Genomic DNA, 27,423 nt, shown 5'->3' with positions numbered 1-27,423 from the left:
AGAATCAAAACATTTATTTACATCGAGTTATAGTTCACAAAAAAAAGTGGATTCCATAGTACATTTTTCATATACAGCAAAATGTATGCACAAAATTATTTAATAATATTCCAAATTTACACACACTTGCACAAATCTGCTATCATGAGGTGTATAAAAAAATATTGACTTATATATATTTTGGGATATTATATTTCAGCCATGAGGACATTTGTAGCAAACTGTCAGCATGACACCAGCGCCACCCAGTGGCACAATAGAATTTTTTTTTGGTGTGGGATTTTAGGGGATATTCAAGTCCTCTTCCACTTCATCTTCCTCTTTGTCATTATGCTTGTGGTCCCCAGAATGCATAGTGAGACCCATGTGTTTATGTAAAGCCTCCAGGCTGGCCTGTTTAACGTAATATTTGATATTTTGTGATGGTACCACATTCTGAAGCTCCTCCAGCTTGCTGTAGGCCTAGAGAAAATATACAGCCAAGTTAGAATCATTGGGATTTTGTATTGAGCGTCAATTAATAATAACAATTACAGATTTGAAGTTGCCGTTCTGACAGTGATGGTCGATCAGGAAACCAAAAACATCGCCAACTCTGACAGCGACGTCCAACTCGGTTTCCGCCAGTAAGCTTTCGCAAATGCTCAGTGCCTCCTCGCCATCTTCCGATTTCAACCTGCGCGAAAGTCGAGGAGCCAAAATAAGAAATTAAAAAGAAAAACATGACGTTCGGAACAGTAGTATATTCTTACCGGCGTGCGTGGACAAATTTCTTAATGATGGTGATTTTCCGCTGCAGCTCGGCCAGTTTGGCTTCCTGTTGTCCATCTGAGTTTTTGACTTTAGAGAGGCATTTAACCGCCTCACTCAAAGCGTCCAGAGCTTTCTCGTAGCTCTGATAGTCATCGATTTCCACCTTTCGTATGGTTACAAAAAATAAAAGGTCTGTATAGTTGTACATTTTGCCTTGTCAAGAATGGAGCAGTATTGCTACCTGTGCACGGGTTTCATAGAAGCCAGCGAGCAGGTGCAGAGCTCTCCCTTTCGTGTAGAAAGCAATGATGGTCTTCAAGATATCCGGATTTTTCCAGTCTACGGATTGGAGGTAGTTGGCGGCCATGATGAAAAGCTCCTTCTGACGGCAAACGTTGGCAAAAAGTATGATCCTCTCTGTGTCGCCTGATTTCAGGAGTGCCCTCATTGCCTGTTATAGGAAAACGAAAAATTGCCACAGTAACTTGAAGGTTACAACTTGAAATGTACTTATGATTGAAATCAATTGTAAAATAAATACAAATGTAAAAGAAGAATCCAGGTCCAATAATTAACTCATTCACTGTCATTGACAGCTATAGTCATCAAAAATTAATTTAAACTATTTATATTAGTTTAAAATTTATTTTCCATTTTTGTTAACAAGAGTATGAAAACCTAATTATTATTTTTTTTACATTTAGAACAGATATCAAATTTGTGATTAATCGGGAGTTAACTAGTGAAGTCATGCAATTAATTACAATTACAAATTTTAATCGCCTGATGCCCCTAAATTTTAATATTTTCTTTAAAAAAAAAAAAGAAGAAAAAAAGTTGTTTTAATTTTTAATTATCTTTTTTTTTATTTTAATTTTTTAAAGAAAGGACTGTTAAAAATTAGGGGCGTCAGGCGATTACAATTTTAAATTGTAATTAATTGCATGACTTCACTAGTTAACTCACAATCAATCACAAATTTTATATCTGTTCTACTACGCACAAAAAATTCTAGGTTTTCATACTCTTGCTAACAAAAGTGGGAAAATATGTTAAACTAATAGAAATAGTTCAAATGAATTTTTGACGTCTATAGCCGTCAATGGCAGTGAAAGTTTTTTTTTCCCATTTCAAATTCCTTGACAAAAACTAAAAGCATTTCTTACCTTGTGTTTGTTTCCAGCTTGTGTGAATTTCTTAGAGGCCAGGTGGTAGTTCCCCTGACGCACGCAGCACTCGGCTATCTTCTCCAGCAGCTCCTTGTGAGCCTCTTCGGACAAGTCTTTAGAATCCGCCGCGGTCATTTTCTCAGCGAGCTCTTCTGTGACGGTCAGGTTCTCATTTACACACAACTCCAGAGCCTGAGGGTACTGAGAACAAGAACGCGGTCGCATAAAATTCAGAGTACGAAGATTGTGATGGACATCAAGGAGGACCGCTACCTTTTTGGCTGCAATCAGCAGCTCCACAGCTCTTTTAAACTGGGAATGTTGGATGAAGAACTCAGAGCAGCGCGCCAGGAGGGCAGGGTCCGAGCTTTCATTCAGATCCTCGGCAACCATCTGAAGTGCTGCGAACTGCTCCGTGGCGAAGGCCACTTCAAGGGCTTTGGAGACGTAACCAGCCTACAGAAGCACAGGGCAAATGAATGAGAGCAAATTGTGGTCATTCTAATGTGATCTAATGCTGCCCTCTTGTGGAGTGCCACAGAATGCATTCAGGAATGTAAAAGGCTTCTTCCGAGTAAACTGACAGTTGACATACTTTGTGGTAGAGCGAAACCGCTCGGTCCATGTGGACGCCTTTCTCCTCGTAGTAACAGGCGGCCTCCATCATGTCCTCCGGGTTGCTGAGTAGAGCCAGGTTCATCAGCTGGTCATCCAAACCATTCTCCTATTCAGCGATAAGACGAGACAAAAAAAAAAAAAAAAGATCAACAATGCTGAGAAATGACAGAATTCTCGCCTCTGATCCACATAACAGCCAGTAATGAACTCACCTTACAGAGTCGTATGGCGTTGTTGTAGGCCTGAGCTCGAGTGTAGAAGTGGACAGCTTGTTTGATGTCCTCGTGACCCTCGTAGTGCCTGGCCAGGTGGTAGGACGCTGCCCTGTCACCTGTATCGATGGCTATCTCACATGCCTGTCGAATAAATTCATTTAAAAAAAAAAAACAACTACATTATGCACATATCACCAAAAGTGTCACCTTCTGAACGTTCCCCATGTAGCAGTGAACTCGAACCAGGGAGAGGTAATCCTGAGCCGATTGGTAAAAGTCCAGAGCTGAATCCATTTCTGATTGGCTCTCCAAATACTGGGCCCACCACTTGTAGAGGTTCCTGTGTTGATTGATTAGAGGTTATAAAAAGGATTTGGCCATAATGTGTCTGTTTACACTCGGAAGTGGATATACTTGTCTTTCATCCTGTTCACGTAGATCTCCAAAGACAAAGGATCATCCTGAAGCATTCTGGGCACGTCCACTCGATGGGTGTCGGATTTTTCGTAACTGGAACAAGGATTTGACATTGTTTTCTATAGTACGCCCTTACAAATAAATAAATAAAAATGGCAGTATATAAATAGTGACTGCGATAACTACAAAAGTATCTTACTTCGCCAGGGCCGAGCTCTTGTCACCCATGGACTCCAGATAACGGGCGTAATGATAGTAGGTGGTGCGTAGGTGGATGCGATCATGATTCTCAGCGATTTCCAGCGCCTTCTCACATTGGCCGGCCGCCTGATAGAGATTGTTGAGAAGGTCATAGCGTTGACAGCTCTTGTACAACTTTTCAGCATCCTCCTGGAAGGACATCTTGATGTTAGAAAGAAAACCAGAAAAGTGTAGCGAATGGTTTCATTTGGTTCGGGTCCGACCAGCATGCCGAGCTGAATGGCCAACGCTGCTATGTGGGCCTCCGGCTCCGGCTCGGCTTCGGCCTCCTTCAGAGCTTTGGCTGCCCTGGCGTTTCCCATATTGCCGAGGCACACTCGGGCCACATCCAAGCGGCGGGTTTTCACACACATGCGCGCCATGTTCTCCCATACTGCTTTGCTGGTGAGAAAAAAAGGCAGGAAGTTGTTTAACTGCTTTTGATTAGTCATTAGATAGAACATTAGCAAAGTCGCTTTTTAAAAAAAAAAAAAAAAAAACAGCCCAATAGAATGATTATTAACTCATTCACTGCCATTGACGGCATTAGACGTCAAAAATTTATTTGAACTATTTCTATTAGTTTAAAAAAAAATCCACTTTTGTTAACAAGAGTATGAAAACCTAGAAAAAAGTGATTATTGTACATTTAGAACAGATATAAAATTTGTGATTAATCATAAGTTAACTATTGAAGTCATGCGATTAATTACAATTAAAACTAAAACTAAACTAATTAGTTGTAATTAATCACATGACTTCAATAGTTAACTCACGATTAATCACAAGTTTTATATGTGGTCTAAATGTACAATATTTTCTCTCTCTGGGTTTTTATACTCTTGTTAACAAAAGAGGGAAAAAATGTTAAACTAATAGAAATAGTTCAAATGAATTTTTGATGTTTATAGCGGTCAATGGCAGTCGAATGAGTTAATTAGGGATGTTCGATACCAGCACTCAAAAGAGTGAAAGACTTTCGTGTACGTCTCAATTTTCGTTGATCTAGGTTAAACGGACAAACAGGAATGCTTCGTTAAAAATTTGCAGGGGGCGCTATGGAGCCATTTTTTTGAAAATCACACAAGAAATCTTGAAAATGTTAGTTTTTATGCCAGGTTTAAACAGTGCATCGCTACGGCAACAGCTTTTAATATTTTTTCTTTCTTTGGATAAAACAACAAAGATTGAAGATGATCAGATAAATTCTGTAAGAATTCATTAAAATATGGGCAACGTTATTGAGCCATTTAATGAAAATTACACAAGAAATGTCTAAAATATTGATTTGTGTCTGATGTGTGTGCAATTTTCGCCCACGTTTAGACTCTCAAAAACAGCATTTTTTTTTTTCAAACAGCGTGTCGCCACGGCAACAGCGTGTGACGAAATAAAAAGCTTTCAATAACTTATTTTAAGCATCTTTAGATTGTTAAACATGACCTCTAAAAAAAAGGCCCCAAATTCCTCAAACTAAATCAAAATGTCGAACTTCCTGTTAGGCATCACGAGAGGATCAAATTCAGGATGTGTGCAAAAATCTCAAACCTGAACCCCTTTTTGGCAATTGCTTCAAGTTCATATTCAAGATTCCTTAGCCATCTGTTCCTTATTTGGCTCCCCCCTGCCCCCTCCCTCATTGCTTTAGCAGATACAGATGTGTGCTGTTTATTAAAGTTGGGCAACAGGAAATAGCCTAAATCTTTAGGGGCCCATGTTGTACAAGGGGGGGGGCAATGGCGTACAGTACAAGCATGCAACATGTCAGCCAGATAATCCAAGTTCTGTCCAGAAGCTGTCAGAAATAGCCAGACCTTGTATGGATGCCCCCAAAAACAACAAGAGAAATACTTGACAATGCAAGCGGAGCGGCAACATCTAGAGAGCCAGAAAAGGAAAGACAAGAGAAGGAACAGGTCTACATTTGGCCCCTCTTCCCAGCCTCTTTTCCTCTCAGGAAACACATCCTGTTGCTGGCCCGACTGTGGCGGCCAACGTGTTTGTTGCACACAAGAGAGGACTTCAAGTGAACGCCCCCCACTCCCGCGCCTCCTCCCGGGTCGCAGACAAAAGAATATACAACGGTGACGTCCAAGAGGGGGGTCTTTTTGGACATTGGAGTCCCACCAAAACCTTGGCATGCGAGCACATTTAAAGCGGCCGTGAAGGGGTTACGACCTGCTGCTAATGCACGCTGACCATCTGCGACAAATCAACTGCAACCTAATAGAATTTGCTGCGAGGGACAAGAGAGGGGCATCGTTAGAAGGAAGCAGAGGGAGGTGGGTTTCGGGGACTTTTTTCGTTGTAGGCGGTAGTGTCTATCATTCTTGTATACGCTCCACATACAAGTCGAGATTAGCCAGAAAAGGACTCGGGGAACCGACATCCAAAAAGTCAAGCTGCAGCCATCCGGAGCCAGTGGAATGGACCTCGGCGTCTGCTGGATCGATCCGAGCATACCTACGGCGCTGTCAGAGGAGGAAGGCTGAGGAGGTACCGACTGGTCGATGAGGATGAACGGAGATGTTCTTTAGATAAACATCAAAACAACACCCTCGTCTATTCTGCATTTGCGTAACTTGCCAGCGATCCGCTGGAGGAGGCGGCGGCGGCGGCGGAGGAGGAGGAGGTGGTTCCGAGGAACCACGGAGCTTCTCCAGAGGACAGGCGAGGGAGCGGGCGGGAGGACCCGCGGGGGTCGGAACACCAGGGCGGGGGGCCGGCGGGCACCGGGTGTCACATGGCCGTGAAGAGGCTGGTGGCTGCGGCGGTTATGGTCGCGCTGCTGTCCCTGGTCCTCAACAACGTGGCCGCCTTCACCCCCAGCTGGGTCCTGCAAGCCCTGGAAGATGGCCGCAAGAGGAGCGTGGGACTGTGGAAGATGTGCCCCGCCGGAGGGGAGAGGGGTCGGGAGGACCTCCAGGTGGGGCGGAGGGCTCAAGTGGCACAGAGGCAATGTGAAGGCCTGGGATGGGGTTCCGAGTATGCTGGCTATCAAGAATCCCGCAGTTCTGTAAAATGTAAGTATGTACTTATAAACCCAAGCCGAATTATCCTGATAGAAAATAGGAACGGAAAATGGATGGATATTGAAACCTCATTGGCGATTTTACAAAACTAGTCAAACAACAAAATTCACAGAAGTTAATTACACAGTAAATTCAAAACTTGGAAGAGAGTAAAATACAGTACATTTCACTCAAAGTATTTTTAATATGTATGAGAATTTGCCTATCCCAGGAAAAAAATATTAAAGATTTTTCCACTCAGAAATTCTAAATAACTTTCGCAAGGAGAGATTATGTTTAAATTTTACTAGTTTATTAAAAAAAAAAAAAATACACAAGGGTTGAGGAAGAAATTCACGACCTTTAAGCTTGGGAGACTCTACCACCTGAGCTATGCCACTTCCACTGTTTGCTTATATCCAAACTGAGTTACAAATATTCCATTGGCTGTCTCCCAACCTAAAGTTGTGGATTTGTTCCTCAACCCTTGAGTGACTTTTTTTCTCCTTCATTATTATTTTTTATTTTATTTTACTCTCTTCCTAGTGTAAATTTTACTTTGTTTACAGTGGGACAAAATAAAATTGACTCTACAGGATTGACTGTGTAATTAACTTGATTTGGATCGTTGGATTTTTCACAGAATGAGCCATTGACCTAATAAAGCACCATTGACAAAAGTCCATTCAAGAACAAGTTTGGGAAATGCATGTCCACTGCCAACAAAGCACAATGAGGCAGCAGCACAGTGTGATTAAAAAATAAATAAAAAAATCCTGCTACAGTATATTACTGCATCAGAGAGCGAGGAAACTAATATGATCACATAATTCCAGACCAATTCACTACATCTCATCATCTTTCGAGGCCCGAGCCTTTAAATTCAAAGACTTTCCGTTCTTGTCAAGTTACTAGTTACGCGTTAATGAGTCGCAAGCTGATCTCATTTCATCACTATAAATGTGCAACACTGTAAAAAAAACAAAAAAAGTAATATTTACTTGAAAAAAAAAAAAAAAAAAAAAAAAAAAAAGTAGTTTTTACTCAGAAATTTTAAGTAAATTAAACAAGGTGAGGATGGAGTACATTTTACTAGTTTATTAAAAAAAAAAAAAAAAAGATGCTATGTAAGCATTGAGGAACAAACTCATGACCTTCAGCTTGGGTGACAACCACTCTACCACCTGAGCCATGCCACGCCGTCTGTGTGTTAGTATTCTGCTGGTGTCAGGTGGGACCCTCGTACCTCCAAGAGAGCGTTTTTTTTTTTTGGGGGGGTGGTCTTATTTTGGACACAGCAGCAATGCAGTATAGAGGCAAACAGCAAGGGTGGCATGGCTCAGGTGGTAGAGTGGCTGTCACTCAAGTTGAAGGTCATGAGTTTGTTTCTCAACGCTTACAGTACATAGCTTTTTTTCCCCTCTTTTTTTTTTTTTTAAATAGTAAAATGTACCCAAAACTCTCCCAGTAAAATATATTTGAATTTCTGGGTAATTTTTTTATTTACTTTTTCGAGTAAATATTACTCCCCCTTTTTTTTTTTAAATTGAAGAATTTTATTTTGCTCAGGGATGTTTAGTGGTATAACACAACTCTCCCCGTGGTCCCTCAAGTGCAGTTCGACATGATGCGGGCGTGTAACCTGATGGCGACCGTGGCCCTGACAGCAGGTCAACTGATCTTCCTCCTGGGCCTGATGGAGCTGCCCTTCATCACGGCAGAATCTCAGTGGTGGGAGGAGGCCATTGCTGCGCTCTTCCAGCTAGCCAGTAAGTGCCAAACCTCCGCCGAGTAACTACAACTTACAAGGATACGCTCACAATGATAAGAATGCAATGTGGTATGCAGGAAATTCACTCTCACTGGTTAAGAAAAAATCAAATTATTACGTGATAAATGAGCCATTGAACTACAGAATTTATTTAGTGCCTTTCAAGGGGACCCAGTGACGTTTATATACTATCATCGCAGACGAGCAAAATCCTTGTATCTCTAAAATCACTACGTAAAAAAAAAAAAAAAATTGGGACAAAACAAAACAGGCTTACTCAAATGTATATAACTATTTTCCCCTGTTATTGTCAAAAATACATCCAAACTTAATCTTGAGGTGACATAATGCTGCACGGCTCCCGCAGAGTGTGGGAGGTGTTTTTAAGACTTTCTCAGACAGATATTTTCCATCATTTTAACTCATTCACTGCCATTGACGGCTATAGATGTCAAAAATACATTTGAACTATTATCAATTAGTTTAACATTTGTTTCCACTTTTGTTGACAAGATTATGAAAACCTAGGGAAAAAATGTTATTGTACATTTATAACAGATATAAAATTTGTGATTAATTGTGAGTCAACTATTGAGATTGATTACAATTAAAAAATGTAATCGCCTGACGTGATTTAAAAATGTTTTTAATTAAAAATTAGGGGTGTCAGTCGATTAAATTTTTTCAGCATAATTAATCGCATATATTCACAAGTTAACTCACGATTAATCACAAATTGTATATCTGTTCTAAATGTACAATAAAAAAATTCTAGCTTTTCATACTCTTGTTGACAAAAGTGGAAAAAAATGTTAAACTGATAGAAATAGTTAAAATGAATCTATCGCGGTCAATGGCAGTGAATGAGTTAATTTGTTAATGATGCCGAAAAATAATAGACAACCTAAGGGATAGAGCAACAGTATCAATCTGTGATAAAAAAAAATATTACATTGACTAGATTTGATCATACAAGTTTTCTTCCCAACAGTGACGAAATATTATATATTATAATGGGCATAAAATACCTTTCAAAAGCTTGCAGTCATCCAGACGTGAACTCGTTTTCCTTGCAAAATTGTATGCAACTTAGCATTAAATGTTTTCATTTTTTAAAGAAAATCAGTTTTTTTTAACAAATTTAAAATGTCTATGCTGTACTTTATGATTAATTTAATCTTAAATCCATGAGAACAAAAACAAAAAAGACCAATCATAAGTGATCCCAAACTTTTAAAGACAAACATTAGCAGTGTTAGTGATTCACCGAGCCATCTTGGCTAGTCTCCAACCACACCACAACTATGAAGGCTATGTGTTAGAAAATGGATGGACGTATTGGGACACCCACAGGAACTAAATGTAGACGAGCATGTGACGTGATTCCCCCTTTTTCCCCATCCTTAACGGTTTCCACTTCTTCCTCACCAAACGTCTCAAGTGTGCCGTTACGGACCATGTGTACAGGGGCACTGCCATGGGAACAGTAAATGTCTTTCTGCAAACTTCCCACAAACTTACAAGAGAATCAGGAAGAACTATCCCAACCCTTGATTGATACACAAGAGTTGTGTCCCAATACTTTTGTCCCTACAGCGCATGGTGTATGGACACTCAGTCACTTGGCACTGTATCAGTCTGCGGCCTGCTCTGGGTCTAAATTTAGTCTTCGTCCAGAGCCCGTGAGCCAGAGCTGCAGCGAGCCAGGGAGCGACTGGTGGGCGCCAGGATATCCCTGCTCAGGACGAGGAAATGTCTGTGACTACCTGTTATGCAAACCCCCGAGATGAAGAAGGAAAAAGCCGGGAGGGGGAATGCACGGGAAAGACACTTTTCGACAGGGACTGTGTGTTTGTGCGCTGCCTGGAGATACTCTTGTGTTTGTTTATGACAACAGTCATGTTGGGATTTTAGAAGTTAAATGCGCATAACGCAGTTTCCCCACTAGATCAGGGGTCTGCAACCTGCATTTTTGGAGCTACATGTGACTCTTTCGTCCCTCTCCTGTGACTCTTTGTGGATCCCGATTTTTTTTTTATTAGAAATAAAATAAAATAAAACTTTTTTTTTTAGATAAAATATTCTTTAAATGAATTCATGATTTTGATTTAAAAAATAATAATAATAATAATTAACTATACAAAAATCGGCAGAATCCCAATTTTTAAGTTGTCATGAAAAGTAAATGAAAAGTTTTTGTTTTTTTAAATTACCGAGAAATTTAAAAAAAAGTGACCATAAAAATGTTCAAAACGGAAGAGGAGAAGCAGAAAATTATCATGAAATGTCCATGAAATTGCCCAAAATGTCAGAGAATTGAAAAAAAAAGGCAGAAAAGAAAACGTTCGGCAAGTGACCATAAAATGTCCAAAAACAAAAGAAAGGCAGAAAATTACCATAAAATATCTTTGGAATTGCAAAAAAAAAAAAAAAAAGGGAAAAAAGGGGAGAAAAAGAAGGGCAGAAAAGAAAACGTTCAGAAATTAGCTATTAAATGTCAAAAAAACTAAAGAAATCACGAAAATTACCATAAAATATAGACACAAAAATTGTAAAAGTCAGAACAATTTTTTTTTTAAATAAAAGCAAAAAAGAAAATGTTTAAAAAGCAACTATCAAATATACAAAAACAAAACAAGAACTCTCGAAAATTACCATAAAATGTCCACAAAACTGATGGCAAAAAAGGCAGAAAAAAATGTCAAAAAATAGTAATAAAATGTCCCAAAAAAGAAAAGTGAAGCAGCAAAAAAGAAGAAGAAGGGGTTTTATGTCTATAAAATGGTTAAAAAAAAAAAGTTGGAAATTTGACAGAAAATATATATATATGAAAAACAATATATAGAAAAATTACCAAAAAGAAAACATAAGACATATTTTTCTGTTATGGTGCAGCTCTAATGAGCCCTCAGTACATTATATTTTTTCCCCTCCCTTTAGGAGTAGATATTGTTTACTCCATCACAATCTTAAAATGTTTTGCGGCCCCAGACACATTTTTTGTTATTTATTTTTTTTGCTAATGAACTACTCTTGTATCACAAGCATTTTTTTTTTGCCATTGATTGCCATTATCTGAGAACCTTGATTAAAGAGTTGACAGTCACGCCCTCAAAGTGAATCACATTCCAAGTCTCCGTGACCTAAACAAAAGACATGTCTAGTCAAGGAGATCCGCATGCGGATATTTATAGCTTTTATGACGATAGTCAGGAGTGGTCAATGAGACCGTCTTCACGTAAGTTGACAATACAAGTTGAAATAGCACACACCTATTTCCTATCTAAAATTAGAAAGGCTCCCTGGAAGAAAAAAAAAAATAGCATCTTGCAAGGACAATGTCTGGCCATATATGGTGAGCAAAGCAGCTTGAGGATATTAATGTTACGATGGCTGAAAATGCTATGCTTACGATTTTGTGGGAAAGTTTGAGAAAGAATGTTGATTGGGCGCCGGGCCCTCTCATACAATTCAGTTATCTCTGACCTCACATAAAAGAACTCTATAATAGAGTTTAGAGAAATCATTGGTCATTCTGTGGGAAATGTGATTCCTGATGAGTGTTCTGTCAAATTTCTTCTATTTTTAAAAAGTAAAACATTAAGAATAGACAACCACATAAAGGAGCTTTAATTTGGGATACGTGTAAACTCAACTCCGATATTCATTTTCACGAAAGGGGAAAATATTGGTGACAAAAAGTTAAGGGACCAAGCAAGGTTATTAGTGTGTCTTAAAAAGTAAAACAAATAATAAAATAAAATAAAAACTTAAACAAGTACCGGTAAATAGTTACCAATTGTTTTGTACAGTAAATACATTTTTCAAAAATGCCAAAATATCTAATAATTTAGTGTTACTTTCAAACAAAAAGGTGCATGTTTTCGTCAGCAGCATCTCTTATACAGTACAGTTAACTGAAGTTTTAAATAAATGATTCCCTAAAGTTAACATCGGCCGACCGAATTTTCAGAAAGGCCGATGCCGTCAAAATGCTGAATATCGGCACAGATAATCCCAAATAACGATACTGACAGGCTTATATTCTTTGTCCACTGCAAATAATAATAATAATAATAATACTGTATTGCTGACATTCATTAGTATAAAAAAAAATTACGGGAGAAAATAGATTTTTGGGGGGAGGATAGAACGGATTAATGCCATTTCCATTTATTTCAAGGTGGAAAGAGGATTTAATACACAAAGTGTTTTAAGTTACAAACAAAAATCTTTTCGTATTGGTCTTTATACAAGTAGTGAATGGACTACTTGAATGAATGGCGATATTTTTAAGCCTTATCAACTTCTTTCACCGGAATGTTTTCATTTTGATGGGAGCCAAACGTGCCCACAGACTGTGAGCTTACAACATTCACGTCCATTCAGTGATTTTTTTTTTGTTTTTTTTGTTCCCTTTGTGTTGGCCGTTTCACCCTTGGAAGCTGGAATGTGTGCGCTTGTGTCAAAAGTCAGGTTGCGTCATAATCATAATAGGTCACGGGATAATTACTTACTACATTTAGTATCCCACCATTTCACAAATTATATATATTTCGAAAATCATCAAAATGAATCTTATTCAGGCTTTTTTCTCTCTGTGACCGATAACATCCAAACTTCCAGTAAATGTCCGAGGCTCCAAGTCCCGGGTGTGGAGGGGTGGGACGGAAGGATGGAAAGAGGAAGCAGGGGAAGGAAGCTGACCAGATAAGTGCTTGCCAGAAAGAGGTTCACACAGCCCACCCTGGCTGCAACCCGGACAGGAGATTATTCATTTTCTTGGATGAGGAGCCAGGCGGGTTCAACACCGAGCCACTGAGCAAACGCTCAATTTGAGTGCTTGACACACACTCGTATACGCAGACGCTATTATTCACATCCTCACTTGGAACAACGACAGTCGTCTAAATGACTAAATTACTCAACGGGTCAATTTGGGTTTTATGAATGGATGGGGTCTTCCATGTGGTAAAGGTGCGGGAAAGGTGTGTTATGGAAGCAGTTGAAAGAATCAGCATGGAACTTCCTTTGATTGTGAATTCCAAGAAAACACGTTAAAGATGTTTCCAAAAATACATTTTTAAAGCCTTTATGCACCGAGAGACCAGCGAAGGGTTTTAAGGCCTCTTTTGTGTAATGCTACAAATGTCATAACAAAATCTTAAATCTTTTTCTTATGAAAGAGGAATAAAATATATTTGTCCTCTTTGCGTGTTCCAAAACTTGAAGACAGATTTAATGTAAGAAAAAACACCTTTGCAAAAAATGATTTTAATCTAACAGAGATCTCTGGACATCGTAACAGACTCCAATTCATCACTTAACAGGTGGAATTCAGAGCGCCGAATGTGTCTCTTCCGCGTGTAAAATGGCTTCTTATAGTTAAAACCGACCGCCTCTCTTTCATTTGTAGACAAAACATACTCTCTGGGTACTTTTCCATGAGCGATGGCGAAAACAGAGTCAGGGGTGCGTGTTCGAAACAGATTCTGTTCTCAAGGACCAAATGTGTTTTCCCACAGAGAAGGAACTTCTAGACCAAATAATATGTCCCAGCTTAAGGTCAAATTATACTGAGTTCAACACTACTTGCTTTACACATCTATAAAACCTTTCAATGTGGTTAATATAAAGAATTAAGATGTTAATAATGTATAACAATGGTTAATATATGAAAATAAAGAATTTAAATGTTAATAATATCTAACACTTACCAGGTTGTTTTTGTTTCATAAATGAGTTTTTTTTTTTGTTATTGAGATTTTATGGCTGGCTATGGTTAAGTTTAGCTTAAAATTAGGGATGGGCGAGTGACAGATACCATTTTTATGATCAGCAACAAGAAATTAGAAAATTGACATTAATTTCATGCAATTTTAAAGAAAAAATTACTATATTTGGGATATGCAAGTCGTTCTTTAAAATTATCAGTCATTGTTAATTTGGGGAACTTGTATCTATGAAAAATACTTGCGGTATCAGTACTTGGTATCGGTATCGGGAGTTACTCAAGAGTTGAGAACTCATACTGGTATCGGTGTGAAAAAAAGTGGTATTGAACATCCCTACTTAAAATAATAAATACCGTATGTTGTTGTTGTTTTTTCTAAATGTGTTTTTTAATTAACTTATTTACTGCCATTGACGGCTATAGATGTCAAAAATACATTTTAACTATTTCAATTAGTTTAACATTTTTTTCACTTTTGTTAACAAGAGTATGAAAACCTAGATTTTTGTTTTATTGTACATGTATAATAGATATAAAATGTGTGATTAATTGTGAGTTAACTATTAAAGTCATGCGATTAATTAAATTAAATTTTTTTTATCACCTGACGTGATAAAACAAAAAAGATTACTATAAATTAGGGCCTGTCAGTCGATTAATTTTTTTTAATCGTAATTAACTGCATAGATTCCCTAGTTAACTCACGATTAATCACAAATTTTATATCTGTTCTAAATGTACAATAAATACAATTCTAGGTTTTCATACTCTTGTTAACAAAAGTTGGAAAAAAATGTTAAACTAATATAAATAGTTCAAATGAATTTTTGACGTCTATAACCGTCAATGGCAGTGAATGAGTTAATTTGTTAATGATGCAGAAAAATAATAGACAACCTAAGGAATAGAGCAACAGTATCAATTTGTGAGAAAAATATTACATTGACTAGATTTGATCATAAAAGTTTTCTGCCTATCAGACCTCAAACCTCATTTTGCTCTTATTTGCACGTTTTAAGCCCAGTTTGCTGTGTACAATATTAATATGTCTGCCATACTTGAGTAATATCCTGTGTAGGAGCATCGGCCTCATAGGCGTAAAGACACAGACAAAAAAAAAAAGTTCACAAAACAACAAACAAGTTAGCGCGGTGGGAAATGTGTAATCGCATTGGGCGGAGGATTTCGGGAATCAAACACAATATGGCAGTAAAAATAGCCATCAATGAGTAACTGTGTAAAACAAACGTCAGAAATATGCAGCCAGTGGAATGTTTGTAATTCTTTGTTTTAAGGTTATTCGGCGGTTTTATTCAAAGTCACTGAGCCAAACTGAGTCAATCGTCTTCCTCTGCGCCCGTGTAGGTTTCGTGCTGGTGATCGGACTGGTGACCTTCTACAGGATCGGGCCTTACACGCAACTGTCCTACTCCTGCTACGTGGACATCGCCGCGTGCCTGCTAGCGACCGCGGCGGCGGCCATGCTCATCTGGAACATTTTGCACCGCCGCGACGATTGCCTGGCGCCGCGGGTCATCATCATCAGCCGCTCGCTGACGTCCCCTTTCCACCCGCGTCTGGACAACGATTACGTGGATTCGCCGTGTTGAGCGGGAAAATCCCCCGCGCAACCTCATTAATAACCCCCATGGCGCAATATACATACATCCACCTGCATGTGTTTGGTTTTATAATCCACAACTCTTGGACGTCTGCCAAGCAAAAGATCAAGCTGGACCTTGATTGTTATATGTGCACTTAGTCAAAAATCAAAAAACGGAATACCTCGTTTTTCTTTTCCCCATCATTTTAGAGCATATCGAAATGTAATGTTGATATATCTTTTGTAGGTTAAAAACATTCTAGTCATCCGAGCAAGGTTTCTTAATGGGTCAAAGCAATATTTAATAGGAAACTTGCATTTTTAAGCTTGGTGACAAACATGCACTTCTACATAAAAAGCAGGCAACAGCTGAACGACCATCATTTTTTTGCAATTCATGTAATCCACTTAGAAGTCTGCTTGTTCGTGGTACATCCATACACTAATTTAATATTCGTAAACTGTATAAAACACAGTGCTATCGTTTAAGTGTAGTGATATTTGGGATCCTTCCACATTTTCAAATGGGGTAAATAAAATAGTATCTTATCAATTCAATAAATTTGAAAGTCAAGTGTGATGCTTGTCCTGTTTTATCATTCTACGTAACTTTTTTTTGTCATTGTACCTTCATTATTAAGGCTGGGTATCGTTTCTAATTTCCTCAGTCGATTCAATTTAGATGACAGTAACTGGTTAAAAACGTTTTTTTTTTTTTTTAATGATTTTAATGAAAGTAACACGTTTTATAATCACAAGTGTTACACAAACATTGACATCAGCAAAGATGAGGTGAAACATTTTCATAATTCTAATTCAATAATTGCAAATATAAATAGAAAATATTCCGAATTGTCCTTCATAAATGTAAGAAAATACTTTTAATATTTTGTCCAAAATTAATTTGATAGCTTCATTATTTTTTTTATGTACAATTAATACCTTTAAAAACACATTTTTCCATGCATTTGTTGTCGACTGAAGATGACATCACGCGTGCTGAGGAAATGGGTAACGACCAATCACGGCTCACCTGCTGTTTCCTCAGCACAGGTGACGCCATCTTCAGTTGACAGCAAGTGGAAAAACTTGTTATGAAAGATATGAATTGTTCACAAAAAATAATTAACGTTATCACATGAATTATAGACAAAATATTATGTTCTTACCGTTTTTCAAGTATTTCTTTAAATTCACGTGGACATTAAATTTCAAGAAAACAGAAAGATACAAAAAAAATTGGGCTTTTAAAATTCCTATTTTCTTATGAATTTTGGGGAAAAAAAGATATTAAAATAATCGATTCACGATTTTATGAATCGATACCAGGCTTGAAAAGGAAAATCGATTCGATATTGATTATTTGATTATTTAAACCCAGCCGTAGTCTTCATATGCCTTTACATACGTACTGTTTATTTGACTATTCATATTACCGGGCCACCTCCTCTAAATTGCAATGTGAAGGCTAAAAGACAGTAAGTGGGTGATAACCCTGCAGGTCAAGGACAACATGAATGAGAGGAAATTGCAGAGTCTGGAACGCAGACATTCCAGCCTGCATCTGATATTGCTGCTTCATTCCGAGGATTTCTACCAAGAATTTTTAACAATGACATTAAGCCCAGCTGCACATGCATTTATATGACTAAGACAATTCGTGAGAAAACTCTTGACCCAGACTCTGTAATTCATGACGGGCATGTAAAGGTGGATGTTTGCATTCATCAAACACAATGTCAATCGTTTTGAAAAGCGGTAAAAATAGCCATCAATGAGGAGCTTAGTAAAGCTGTCATCAGATCTATTAAAGTGAATATCCGGCAAGTGGGATGTTTTTCCCCACCTGATTGTTTCAATGCGATTTTTTTCCGTTTCAGAAGGTCCGATTAAAGTTGACTTGGAAAGGTCAGAGTGCATTTTAGGTTCATCGTGAAAAGTCACCGATCATTTTGAAAAACCTCGTTGAAGGCGCTTTGCGAATCAAAAACAACCTCCTGACCATTGTGGAGCCGCTCAGAGTCAAGGCCGAACATAACAATACACTCACTCCCTGTTGGTCTTCAGTCAAGTCTTTGAATTAAAAAGTCCTTGTGGACCGGACTGCCAAAGAACAAGATGACCTGATAAAAGTGGGAAGTACGTACCCTGTGTTGACAGATTGCGCCGAGCCGACTTCTTACCTCTTGATGAGTTTGATGGACTTGAAGGCTTCGTCCATGTGGCCGACGGTGAGGTAGAAGCTGAAGTTGAGCATGGCGTCGCGGGTGGACTTGTCGCAGTTCTCCAGGCCTTCAAAGTCCCTGAGCGCTCGCCTGGAGACCATTTGGGGGAAAAGTGCAAAGGACCCTCGTGATGGCTGGCTCTGATTTGCTGGCGCTGATGTGGCAGAAACCTCCTTGGAAACAAACAAGGGAAAAGCAAGTTTGGATGAATGAATGAACACACACACACACAGTCTCATGATTCGATTCAATTCCGATTTTTAGGTCTGCGATTCCATTCAGAATCGATTATCGATCTTAGATTAAAAATTATTTGATTGACAATGATTTCTGCTTCAATTTATAGATATGCAAACAAATTGTCATGATCTACTCCAGTCTGACTCGCTAATGCTAATTAGTGCGCTACTCATGGCACTTTTATCACTCAAAAGAACGGCTATTTATACAAAACGCTTCAGGAATGTACTGTATACAGAAAAGCAGCTTAACATCCGACACTGCAAAAAAAAAAAAAAAAAACTTTTATTGGAATAACTTGATCATGAATTTTTGCTTTTATGTGGTTACAGTGTGTATCAGAACGAGCGGAAACCACACTGCCCCTTAGTGGCCAAATAGTGTACAACATGAACAGTGCTCCCAATAATGGCACACACAAACAAGGGCATGACAGTATAAAATAATTGAAATTAAATCGATTTTGGGACATTTAAAATCAATTCTGACTGAATCTTCTCATACATTCTTATGAGAATCGATATTTTAGCACACCCCAAGAACAAATGCAGTTTTTTTTTTCAGATTATACAAGTTAAATTAATACAGTGTGCCTGGAAGGTATTTTTAAAGCACTTCATTTTTTCAAAATTTTGTTATATTATAGTAGAAAAAAATGAATTGTTTTTTTCCCTTCAATTTGTGTTTGTTTCTACAACTAGAGTCCAAATGTTATATATAATCTTTTCTTTCTTTTTTAAAAAAAAAGAAAAGATTATTAAAAATTAAACAAAAAATGTTTTTTGTTTTTTTTTACAGCAAAGATTATTAAAAATTAGGGGCATCAGGCGATTAAAATTTGTAATCGTAATTAATCGCATGACTTTACTATTACGATTAATCACAAATTTTATATCTGTTCTAAATGTACAAAAAAAAAAATCTAGGTTTTCATACTCTTGTTAACAAAAATGGGAAAAAATGTTAAACTAATAGAAATAGTTAGAATTATTATTTTTTTAAAGTCTATAGCTGTCAATGGCAGTGAATGAGTTAAAATGGTAGTCAGCGTCATCGTCTGCAGGAAAAATAAATGTCTTCAATTTTGGAAAAAGGCTGTAAACAGAACAAAATAAGAAAAAAGTGAACACTTTTTGGATGAACTGTGGACATTAGCGGAATGGGCAGGAGTCAAAGCAAACTACAACCTTGGAATAAACAAAGCTATATTCGCCACACAGGGACACTTTTGTGCTGCCGGGAAATGACAAATGTTTAGTTTTCTGAAGGAAAGGCACAGACAGGCACTTACTTCTGATTGAAAGACACCACCCCTCCGCTGACCAAACGCACATTAGAGTAGTGGTGGGTGCAAAGGGAAATATATGTTTAACAAAAATTTCCACATAGAAGCAGCGCAGCACGTCTAGGAAGATGCAAATCATGAAGAAACTGATCAACAACACTTTGTCTAAGCTCACCTTGCAGCTGAAATAATAATAAGGCACGTCAAGAGCAAGGAGGGCCTGCAGGCCTGCCGGTTTGGGGTAGCAATCTTGCAAGAGGAGGCCGTGTTCCTGAGTACAGAAGAGGGTAACCACCGACACATCCACCTGGGGAAAAAAATCAACGGAAGGACAGAAATAAACACCGCATACAGTCTTTTAATAAAACTCTAAAAGTTGAATGTTAACTTTACCGTGTCCCAGTAACCGGATGATGAGGTTTCAGAGCTGACCGGCACTGTCTCACACACAAAGAGTCGAGATTCACTCTCGTCCCAGAAGTGTGATACAGGGCATCGGCCGCTAAGCTCGCTCGCTTGAAAGTGTTGTCTGAAGAACAAACAAAATTTTTTTTTTTAAGTGGTGGTCAACCTTTAACATTTCTTGACAATAATATGTTATATGTGACCTAAACGTGACATTCTGATTAATATTACATTTGTGGAATATGAGTTATGAAGCAAAATCCAGCTGTTTTTATCAATCACAGGGGGCGGCCATTTTGCCACTTGTTGTCGACTGAAGATGACATCACAGTTGCTCAGGGCTCAGGCAGCAACCAATCACAGCTCACCAGTTGTCTGAAGCTGCACTGTGATTGGTTGTTTCCTGAGACCTGAGCGATATTGATGTCATCTTCGGTTGACAGCGAGTGGCAAAATGGCCGCCCCCTGAGATGGATTAAAAACGGCTGGATTTTGCTGCTTAACTCATATTCTACTAACGCAATATTGAACAGAATAACATATTAAGACTAGAAGAGCTGCATAGAACATATTGCCCCAAAAAACATTTTAGAGTTGACTTCCCCTTTAAGAAAGTAAAAAAAAAAAAAAAAAAACACTTGTTTCAGTTTTTTTTTCTTGTTTTTTTGCCCAACATGAAAAAAAAAATCTTGACCAATAACTTTTGCATTAGAAATTTGATCTAAAATTAAGGAAAATGATCAAACTTTTTCTTAAGACATTACAGCCAATATTAAGAAAATAAAATATTCATAACAAGCTCAAATAATGCTTTGCACAATGTTTGCATGAAATGACCAGCAGAAGAGAATTTTTTATTTTAAGAGGAAAACCAACTACACAATTTCTCAATTGAGAAATTAGGGAATAACTTGCCAATTAATGTTTGAATATTGTTTTTTGCTTTCACGGACATTTTAAATGCATTACTGACACAGCCATGGGCTACACAACATAAGTAAAATGTCACCTGCTGTGCTGAATCAGGTCTACTAGAACGCAGAACTGAACAATACAATATAACATGTGCCCATAATGCGGATTAGCAAAATAAATAAATCATAAATCGTGAAAACATGACATGCAACAAACTGTGTATGGCTTTGCTGAATCAGAACTTGTAATTAGCATTTTTTTTTAAATTTAATTAAATTTCAAACCCGTTACTGTTTTAAAGGGGCTAGATTTATGTACTAGTTTTAAGAATTATTGCCAAGCTAATTTTGCTTGCCCCACTGGCAGATATTTTTGGGGCTTACAATAAGAAAATGTGTCTAAATTTGAGGAAATGTTTGCTTATTTTTAGTATGGTTAAAAGGGCAAATGCATCTTTACTTACCTTTCACTTTCTTCCGGCTGTGAGATCCCACTGGATGGTCTGCCAGTAAAGAAGTCAAAGTGTGTCACGGTGTCCATTTCTATGTCATAGAAGTACACTTTTTGGTCGGGTCGACCGTTCACCTAAAGAGGAAAGGAAAAAAAACAATTTAGAATAGCGAAAGTAGAGGAAAAAGAAGACTTGAAGAGAAAGAATGAGAGTGGCTGTTGTTTATTCACCTGCGTGATTAAGATGCTGACTTGGCTGCCGTTGGCGTTGCACTTGACTGACCGCAGGGCTCCCAGATTCGGAATCTGGTCAGCCAAGTTCTTGGCATTGCAGTGAGCTTTAGCATCTCTATAAAAAACACATTGATGCACACATATATTGACAAAGAAGTATTTTGACTTAAAAGTAACATCGCCATTAACAAACCTCCTGGTGAGATCAAAAACTCGGATATGCGATGTGTCTGTGCCGACCACCAGGTAAGACTGGCACACGCTGAGGAGCACCGGGTTGCCTTCCGCCTTGGAGAAAGTCAAGAGCTGTTTCACTGTGCCCTAAATGTAAAAAAAAAAAAAAAAAAAAAAAAAAAAAAAGGGTGTTTAGAGAATTGAATGACTAAATTAGTGAACTACATCTTCCTAAAGTGGGTCGACGAACCTGCGGTGTGCGGATTTGGACTCTGTTCGGTTCCACTGTGTAGAGGTTCTCACTGTGTACAGCTACGACATGAGAGTCACAAGGGAACGATCCTAAGGAAATTAGCAGAGGAACAAAATGTAAATAAGAGATTAACAGTGGATTTAATCAGACAATGTTAGCTCTCTTAACTCATTCACTGCCATGGACGGCTATAGACGTCAAAAATTCATTTGAACTATTTCTATTAGTTTAACACTTTTGTTAATAAGAGTAAGAATTTGTTATTGTACATTTAGAGCAGATATAAAATGTGTGATAAATCGTGAGTTAATTATTGAAGTCGTGTGATTAATTACTTTTTTTTTTTTAATTAATTGCCTGATGCAATTTTTTTTTTAAAAAGAAAAGATTATTAAAAATTAGGGGCGTCAGGCGATGAATTTTTTTTTTAATTGTAATTAATCGCATGACTTCACTAGTTAACTCACGATTAATCACAAATTTTATATCTGTTCTAAATGTTCAATTTTAAAAAATCTGCCTGATGCAATTTTTTTTTTTTAAAAAGAAAAGATTATTAAAAATTAGGGGCGTCAGGCGATTAATTTTTTTTTAATTGTAATTAATCGCATGACTTCACTAGTTAACTCACGATTAATCACAAATTTTATATCTGTTCTAAATGTTCAATTTTAAAAAATCTAGGTTTTCACACTCTTGTTTACAAAAGCAAAAAAAAAAAGTTAAATTAATAGAAATAGTTCAAATGAATTTTTGACGTCTATAGCCGTCCATGGCAGTGAATGAGTTCAAATCAGCCTTGAAAGCACCTCGAGTACCTTTATTATGTAGCGCAGCCCCCGACATCTCAAAAACAGTGACCTGTTTGCCGCTCCAAACTGTTGCAGAATCCTGTCAGAATGCAAGCATAAATTTAAAAAAAAAAATTGGAAAGCTGATCAAATTCAATACAGTACAAACATTCACAGACAGGCTCGGCCTACATCACATTAAGCCCGATTACAAATTCCCTTTGCTGCTTACTTTGGTCACACAGACTCCCTTGATGTGCATTTCGGACTGCAGGGCCAAGTGCAGCCCCGTGTGGAACTGCGTGATGCTGAGCTGGGTCGGCGTCAACTGCACCGCTGCCACCTGCTGGCTACAGTGGGCCGACATCACATGCTCGTGCAGGATCACCACCGTGTTGGAATTGTTGGCCGCCAGCAGATTTAGACTGGTGCCCCACTGAAAGGCAAAGATGCGTCAGATATTTATTTACGCTCGGCAAGAAAAAAATGTGTTAAGAGTACCTGCAATTGAGTGACGTTCCCTTCTATTTCCGTGGGTGTCTGAAGCTTCCATTGGGTTTTTGTGTCACCTCTGCTGCGGTCCGGGTGCACCGTCATCTTCCACATCGCTATGCGTCCGTGACTGGTGCCAGCAGCAAGAATTTCTGGGAATGAAGGGACACAACATTCATGGCAGACAAGGAATTCCACACGTTGTGGTTTTCGATGTAATTTTCACAAGTGCACACGAAGAAAATTAATTTAAGAGCATTTCTCGTGGCTGAATTTGTCTTAACTTGCGCTATATTGTACAAATTATATTTATTATTGTTTTAGTTCAAGTAATTTCTGATTATAAAATAAATAAAATAGGCAAGAGTGAGTACTTCAGTATTATTTTCACTGAGTACTTAAGTATTTTACGGACTACTTTCTGGTAAAAAAATAAAATAATAATAACTTACTCAACAGTGAGTACTTGAGTAGATTTTTTTTCAAAGTACCTATTCAAGTGTTTCAAGGACTACTTTCGAACTAAAAAAAAAAAAAAAAAAAAAAAAAACTTAACTGAGTACTTGTGTAGTTTTTTCACTGTGTACTTACTCAAGTATTTCAAGGATTACTTTCTGATTAAAATAAATGAATAACTTACTCAACAATGACTACTTGTATAGCTTTTTCCACTGAGTACTTATGCAAATATTTCAAGGACTACGTTTTAATTATAAAATAAATAATGTCGTCAACAGTGAGTACTTGAGCAGTTTTTTCACTGAGTACTTAAGTATTTCAAGGACTACTTTCTGATTTTTGAAAAAAAAAAACTTACTCAACAGTGAGTACTTGAGTAGATTTGTTTTTTTACCAAGTACTTATTCAAGTGTTTCAAGGACTACTTTCTGATTAAAAATAATAATAATTACAGTGAGTACTTGTTTGTTGTTTTTCATTGTGTACTTACTCAAGTATTTCAATGACTACTCTCTGATTAAAAAAAATAAATACTTACTCAACAGCGAGAACTTGTATAGTTTTTTTCACTGAGTACTTTATGCAAGTATTTCAAGGACAACTTTCTGATTAAAAAAAAAAAACTTAACAGTGAGTACTTGTGTAGTTTTTCACTGTGTACTTACTCAAGTATTTCAAGGATTACTTTCTGATTAAAATAAATGAATAACTTACTCAACAATGACTACTTGTATAGCTTTTTCCACTGAGTACTTATGCAAATATTTCAAGGACTACGTTCTAATTATAAAATAAATAATGTCGTCAACAGTGAGTACTTGAGCAGTTTTTTCACTGAGTACTTAAGTATTTCAAGGACTACTTTCTGATTTTGAAAAAAAAAAACTTACTCAACAGTGAGTACTTGAGTAGATTTGTTTTTTTACCAAGTACTTATTCAAGTGTTTCAAGGACTACTTTCTGATTAAAAAAAATAATAATTACAGTGAGTACTTGTTTGTTGTTTTTCATTGTGTACTTACTCAAGTATTTCAATGACTACTCTCTGATTTAAAAAAAAAAAAAAAACTTACTCAACAGCGAGAACTTGTATAGTTTTTTTCACTGAGTACTTTATGCAAGTATTTCAAGGACAACTTTCTGATTAAAAAAAAATACTTAACAGTGAGTACTTGAGTAGTTTTTTCACGGAGTATTTACGCAAATAAGAATTTCAAGGACTATTTTACTTTTACTAAGTACTAAAGTACTCTTACTCGAGTAATATTTTTGGCAACTTTTTCCATCCCAAATATATTAATAATAATAATAATAAAACACCGCAAACTAAGCCAAACATATCAATATTGACCTTTCCCTGTACAGTAGGACACACAGTTGATCATTTCGCCCCTCTCAAAGCCCAGCGTCTCATCCAGAGACAAGGCGTAGTTTTCGTTTCGCTCCAGATCCCACAGCCTACAAAAACAAATCAGGACAGAACATCACATGAATGACCAATAAGTGTGTTTTCGTGCCTCATTTGGTGAGCGCACGGTATGCCGACCTGATGAGTTGCTCCCCTGTCGCCGTGACAACGAGTCCATTTTGGGCACACACGATGTCGACGCTTTGGCCGCTCTTACTGCTCAGCTTGACCTTGAATTTTTTATTTTTTTTTTTAAGAGAGGAATGTAAAATGTGGACACTGTATGAAGGATTTTTTTTTTTTTAAATCTGTTGAGCGCACCTTTTGAAATTCCTGGGCATCCCCCTCTGGTCCCAGAGTGTACTGTGACAGCATCATCGTGTCAGTGATCACAGTAAGAACCTCCCTGGTCTCCAGGTAGAACATTTTCTTGATGGCGTTGTCCATACTGAGGAGCATGCTCGTTTTGCCGTGCTCATCCACACTATGTACTTTACCTATAAAGAAGTGATGATTTGGATCAGTGGTTGTCCGTAGACTGTAGCTTGGGGTCCGCAAAATAATTCACCAAAAAAATGACCTTTGCACTTTTTCATCTTCAAGGCACTCAAATGCTTAAACACTGTATCAATTGTCTTCATACAAGCATTTAGAAATACATTTCTAAATTCACTTAACAGGGTTAAAAAAAAATAAAATAGACTTGTACCTACCATCTGCGGTGCTGACGTAGAAAGCAAGGCCTTCTTGCGGCCCCATTTTGAGAGGCGCTCCCTTCCAGCTGAACATGTCTAAAGCATTTTCATCTCCACTCACTGACGCACGGGCCAGCATTTTCACGTCACTGTAATAAAAAAAGAAAGAAAAAAAAACGTAACCATTTTTTTTTTCTACCCACAATTAGCTAGCTATCCTGTCGACTCACTCTCCAGGCAAAGCGGGTTTGAATATGCAGCAAGTGATGGGTGAGTTGTACGCGTGCTTCACTTGATGGTTCCCTTGAAGTCTCCCTCTGGCATCCACCTTCCAAACAGCTAAAGCTCCACTCTGATGTTACATGAACGCAAAATAGATTTTTATTTGCTGTTATTAGTATTCTGAAAAATAACTAACTATACATGCGTAAAAGTCCCAAGCTACCAATTGAGAAAGACACTCACCTGGTCTCCAGTTACCAAGCGACTTCCTGAGCTACTCCACTCCAGCAGCGTGATACGTGCCATGTGCGTGCTCGGGAGGACATTTTGATCCCCGGCAGGGTGCAACAGAAGCAACACTTCGCCATTCTCCCAACCCAGAGCTAGCACGGGCTTTATGGGATGCCAGCAAAGCATTGTGGTCCGGTGAGGACGCTCAATGTGGCAGCTCTCCACATGCTCGCCCTGCATTTGGAGAAGGATTTGTTTAGATGGACAGACTGATAGCAGCAATTTGAGAAAAGAATACAATCTCACAACCATACTCTTGTTTACCTGCTGTAAGTAGATGTTTACATTTCCTCCAGCGGTGGAGTTTCGTGAGGCCACAGCCAGTATGGACAGAGCCGAGTGCCACATCAAGTGAGAGGGTTCCTCGCAATTTTCAGGGGTCTCAACACGGTGGTCGAAATACACCGCCATGTCCTCAGTGTACCTAAGTGGGCAGAGGAAAGATGGCAGATAAATGATAAATAAATTCCAAACAGGAAGGCACCGGTTTTGGTTCGAACCATGAATATCAGAACTGTGAGGAAGAAATGCTGTCTACTTAAGACACCATGACGCCCTAGAAACGTGTTTGTTTTCAAATAATTTCTACTGTGTTCAACTGTAGTTGCAGTAGAGGTATGTCATCATTTATTTGACTGACACAATGACTTGATTGCTTTGCACTGATGGGGCACGTTAGCATCTTCTTGCTGCTGGCGCGTTAACAACTCTGTGGGAATTATCCTCAATGCAATAATATGATGTTCACGAATCACGAACACAGTGATAGAACAAAATACGCGAAAGTGCTACTGAGTTTAAGAGCCTACTTTGCAATTTTACACAGATGAGGAAACAAACATACCCGAGATAGCGTCTTTCCTTCGCAACGGTGTTACCGAGGTTTCGGTTGTTGTTGTTGTTGTTGTTGTTGAGGAAATCTACATCTAGGGAGCTAGCTCAACAAATGCTCTCCAGGCGGCATCCATTTTGGATTTTCCCACCTCAGCTAGCTAGCTTGGATACATTATCCAAACTTAGCCTAAGCCTAAACCTTCAATGGCGGTCTCGTAAACAACAGGTGAGGACGCGGATTTTTTTCTAAGACCTGCCAACCCCAGTAACATTATCTGTTAATTTCCAGACGTTCTTGCATTTTTTTTCTCGCCTGTGTGTGGCAATGAGAGCGTCCCTGACAGTTGCCCCTGACAACATCCGCGGCTGAACTGGAGGAGGAGTTACGGAAATTAACGAACATGACCGAAGTGTTAGGAGTCACGAAGATGTTTCTTATTTGCAGTCCTCTTGTACTTAGTTTTTGTAATCCCATTTTATCCTCACATATTATTACAGTACCAAGTTATATTTGACCCA

General features: G+C 38.1%; 2 protein-coding genes across 3 annotated transcripts; one reads left to right on the top strand and one right to left on the bottom strand.

Annotated features, from left to right (window-relative positions):
* Positions 1 to 3: 3 nt before the first annotated feature.
* ift140 (intraflagellar transport 140 homolog (Chlamydomonas)) lies at positions 4 to 27,256 on the bottom strand. Of its 2 annotated transcripts, XM_077551364.1 has the most exons (31): positions 26,915 to 27,256; positions 26,335 to 26,494; positions 26,023 to 26,244; positions 25,788 to 25,909; positions 25,576 to 25,706; positions 25,184 to 25,359; positions 25,001 to 25,092; positions 24,806 to 24,912; positions 23,005 to 23,147; positions 22,736 to 22,939; positions 22,531 to 22,603; positions 21,710 to 21,801; positions 21,479 to 21,606; positions 21,283 to 21,400; positions 21,065 to 21,186; positions 19,675 to 19,810; positions 19,457 to 19,588; positions 19,288 to 19,314; positions 17,715 to 17,929; positions 3,637 to 3,814; positions 3,372 to 3,562; positions 3,170 to 3,265; positions 2,963 to 3,095; positions 2,753 to 2,896; positions 2,518 to 2,646; positions 2,196 to 2,378; positions 1,920 to 2,123; positions 995 to 1,204; positions 753 to 916; positions 535 to 676; positions 4 to 462 (listed from the first exon to the last, which is right to left on the bottom strand). In XM_077551364.1, the coding sequence occupies exons 2-31, from the start codon at positions 26,479 to 26,481 to the stop codon at positions 283 to 285; spliced, it is 4,341 nt and encodes a 1,446-aa protein (XP_077407490.1). In that variant the 5' UTR covers positions 26,482 to 26,494; positions 26,915 to 27,256; the 3' UTR covers positions 4 to 282. The 2 variants fall into 2 exon arrangements, with proteins under 2 accessions (XP_077407490.1, XP_077407491.1); XM_077551365.1 differs by lacking the exon at positions 19,288 to 19,314.
* tmem204 (transmembrane protein 204) lies at positions 5,306 to 16,111 on the top strand. The gene is made up of 3 exons (XM_077551368.1): positions 5,306 to 6,435; positions 8,037 to 8,192; positions 15,294 to 16,111. The coding sequence occupies exons 1-3, from the start codon at positions 6,156 to 6,158 to the stop codon at positions 15,536 to 15,538; spliced, it is 681 nt and encodes a 226-aa protein (XP_077407494.1). The 5' UTR covers positions 5,306 to 6,155; the 3' UTR covers positions 15,539 to 16,111.
* Positions 27,257 to 27,423: the final 167 nt, after the last annotated feature.

This window comes from Vanacampus margaritifer, chromosome 18 (assembly GCF_051991255.1).
Source record: "Vanacampus margaritifer isolate UIUO_Vmar chromosome 18, RoL_Vmar_1.0, whole genome shotgun sequence".
NCBI classification, from domain to species: Eukaryota; Metazoa; Chordata; class Actinopteri; order Syngnathiformes; family Syngnathidae; genus Vanacampus; species Vanacampus margaritifer.
The sequence above is the reverse complement of the archived record's forward strand: the minus strand, read 5'-3'. Positions and strand labels throughout refer to the sequence as shown.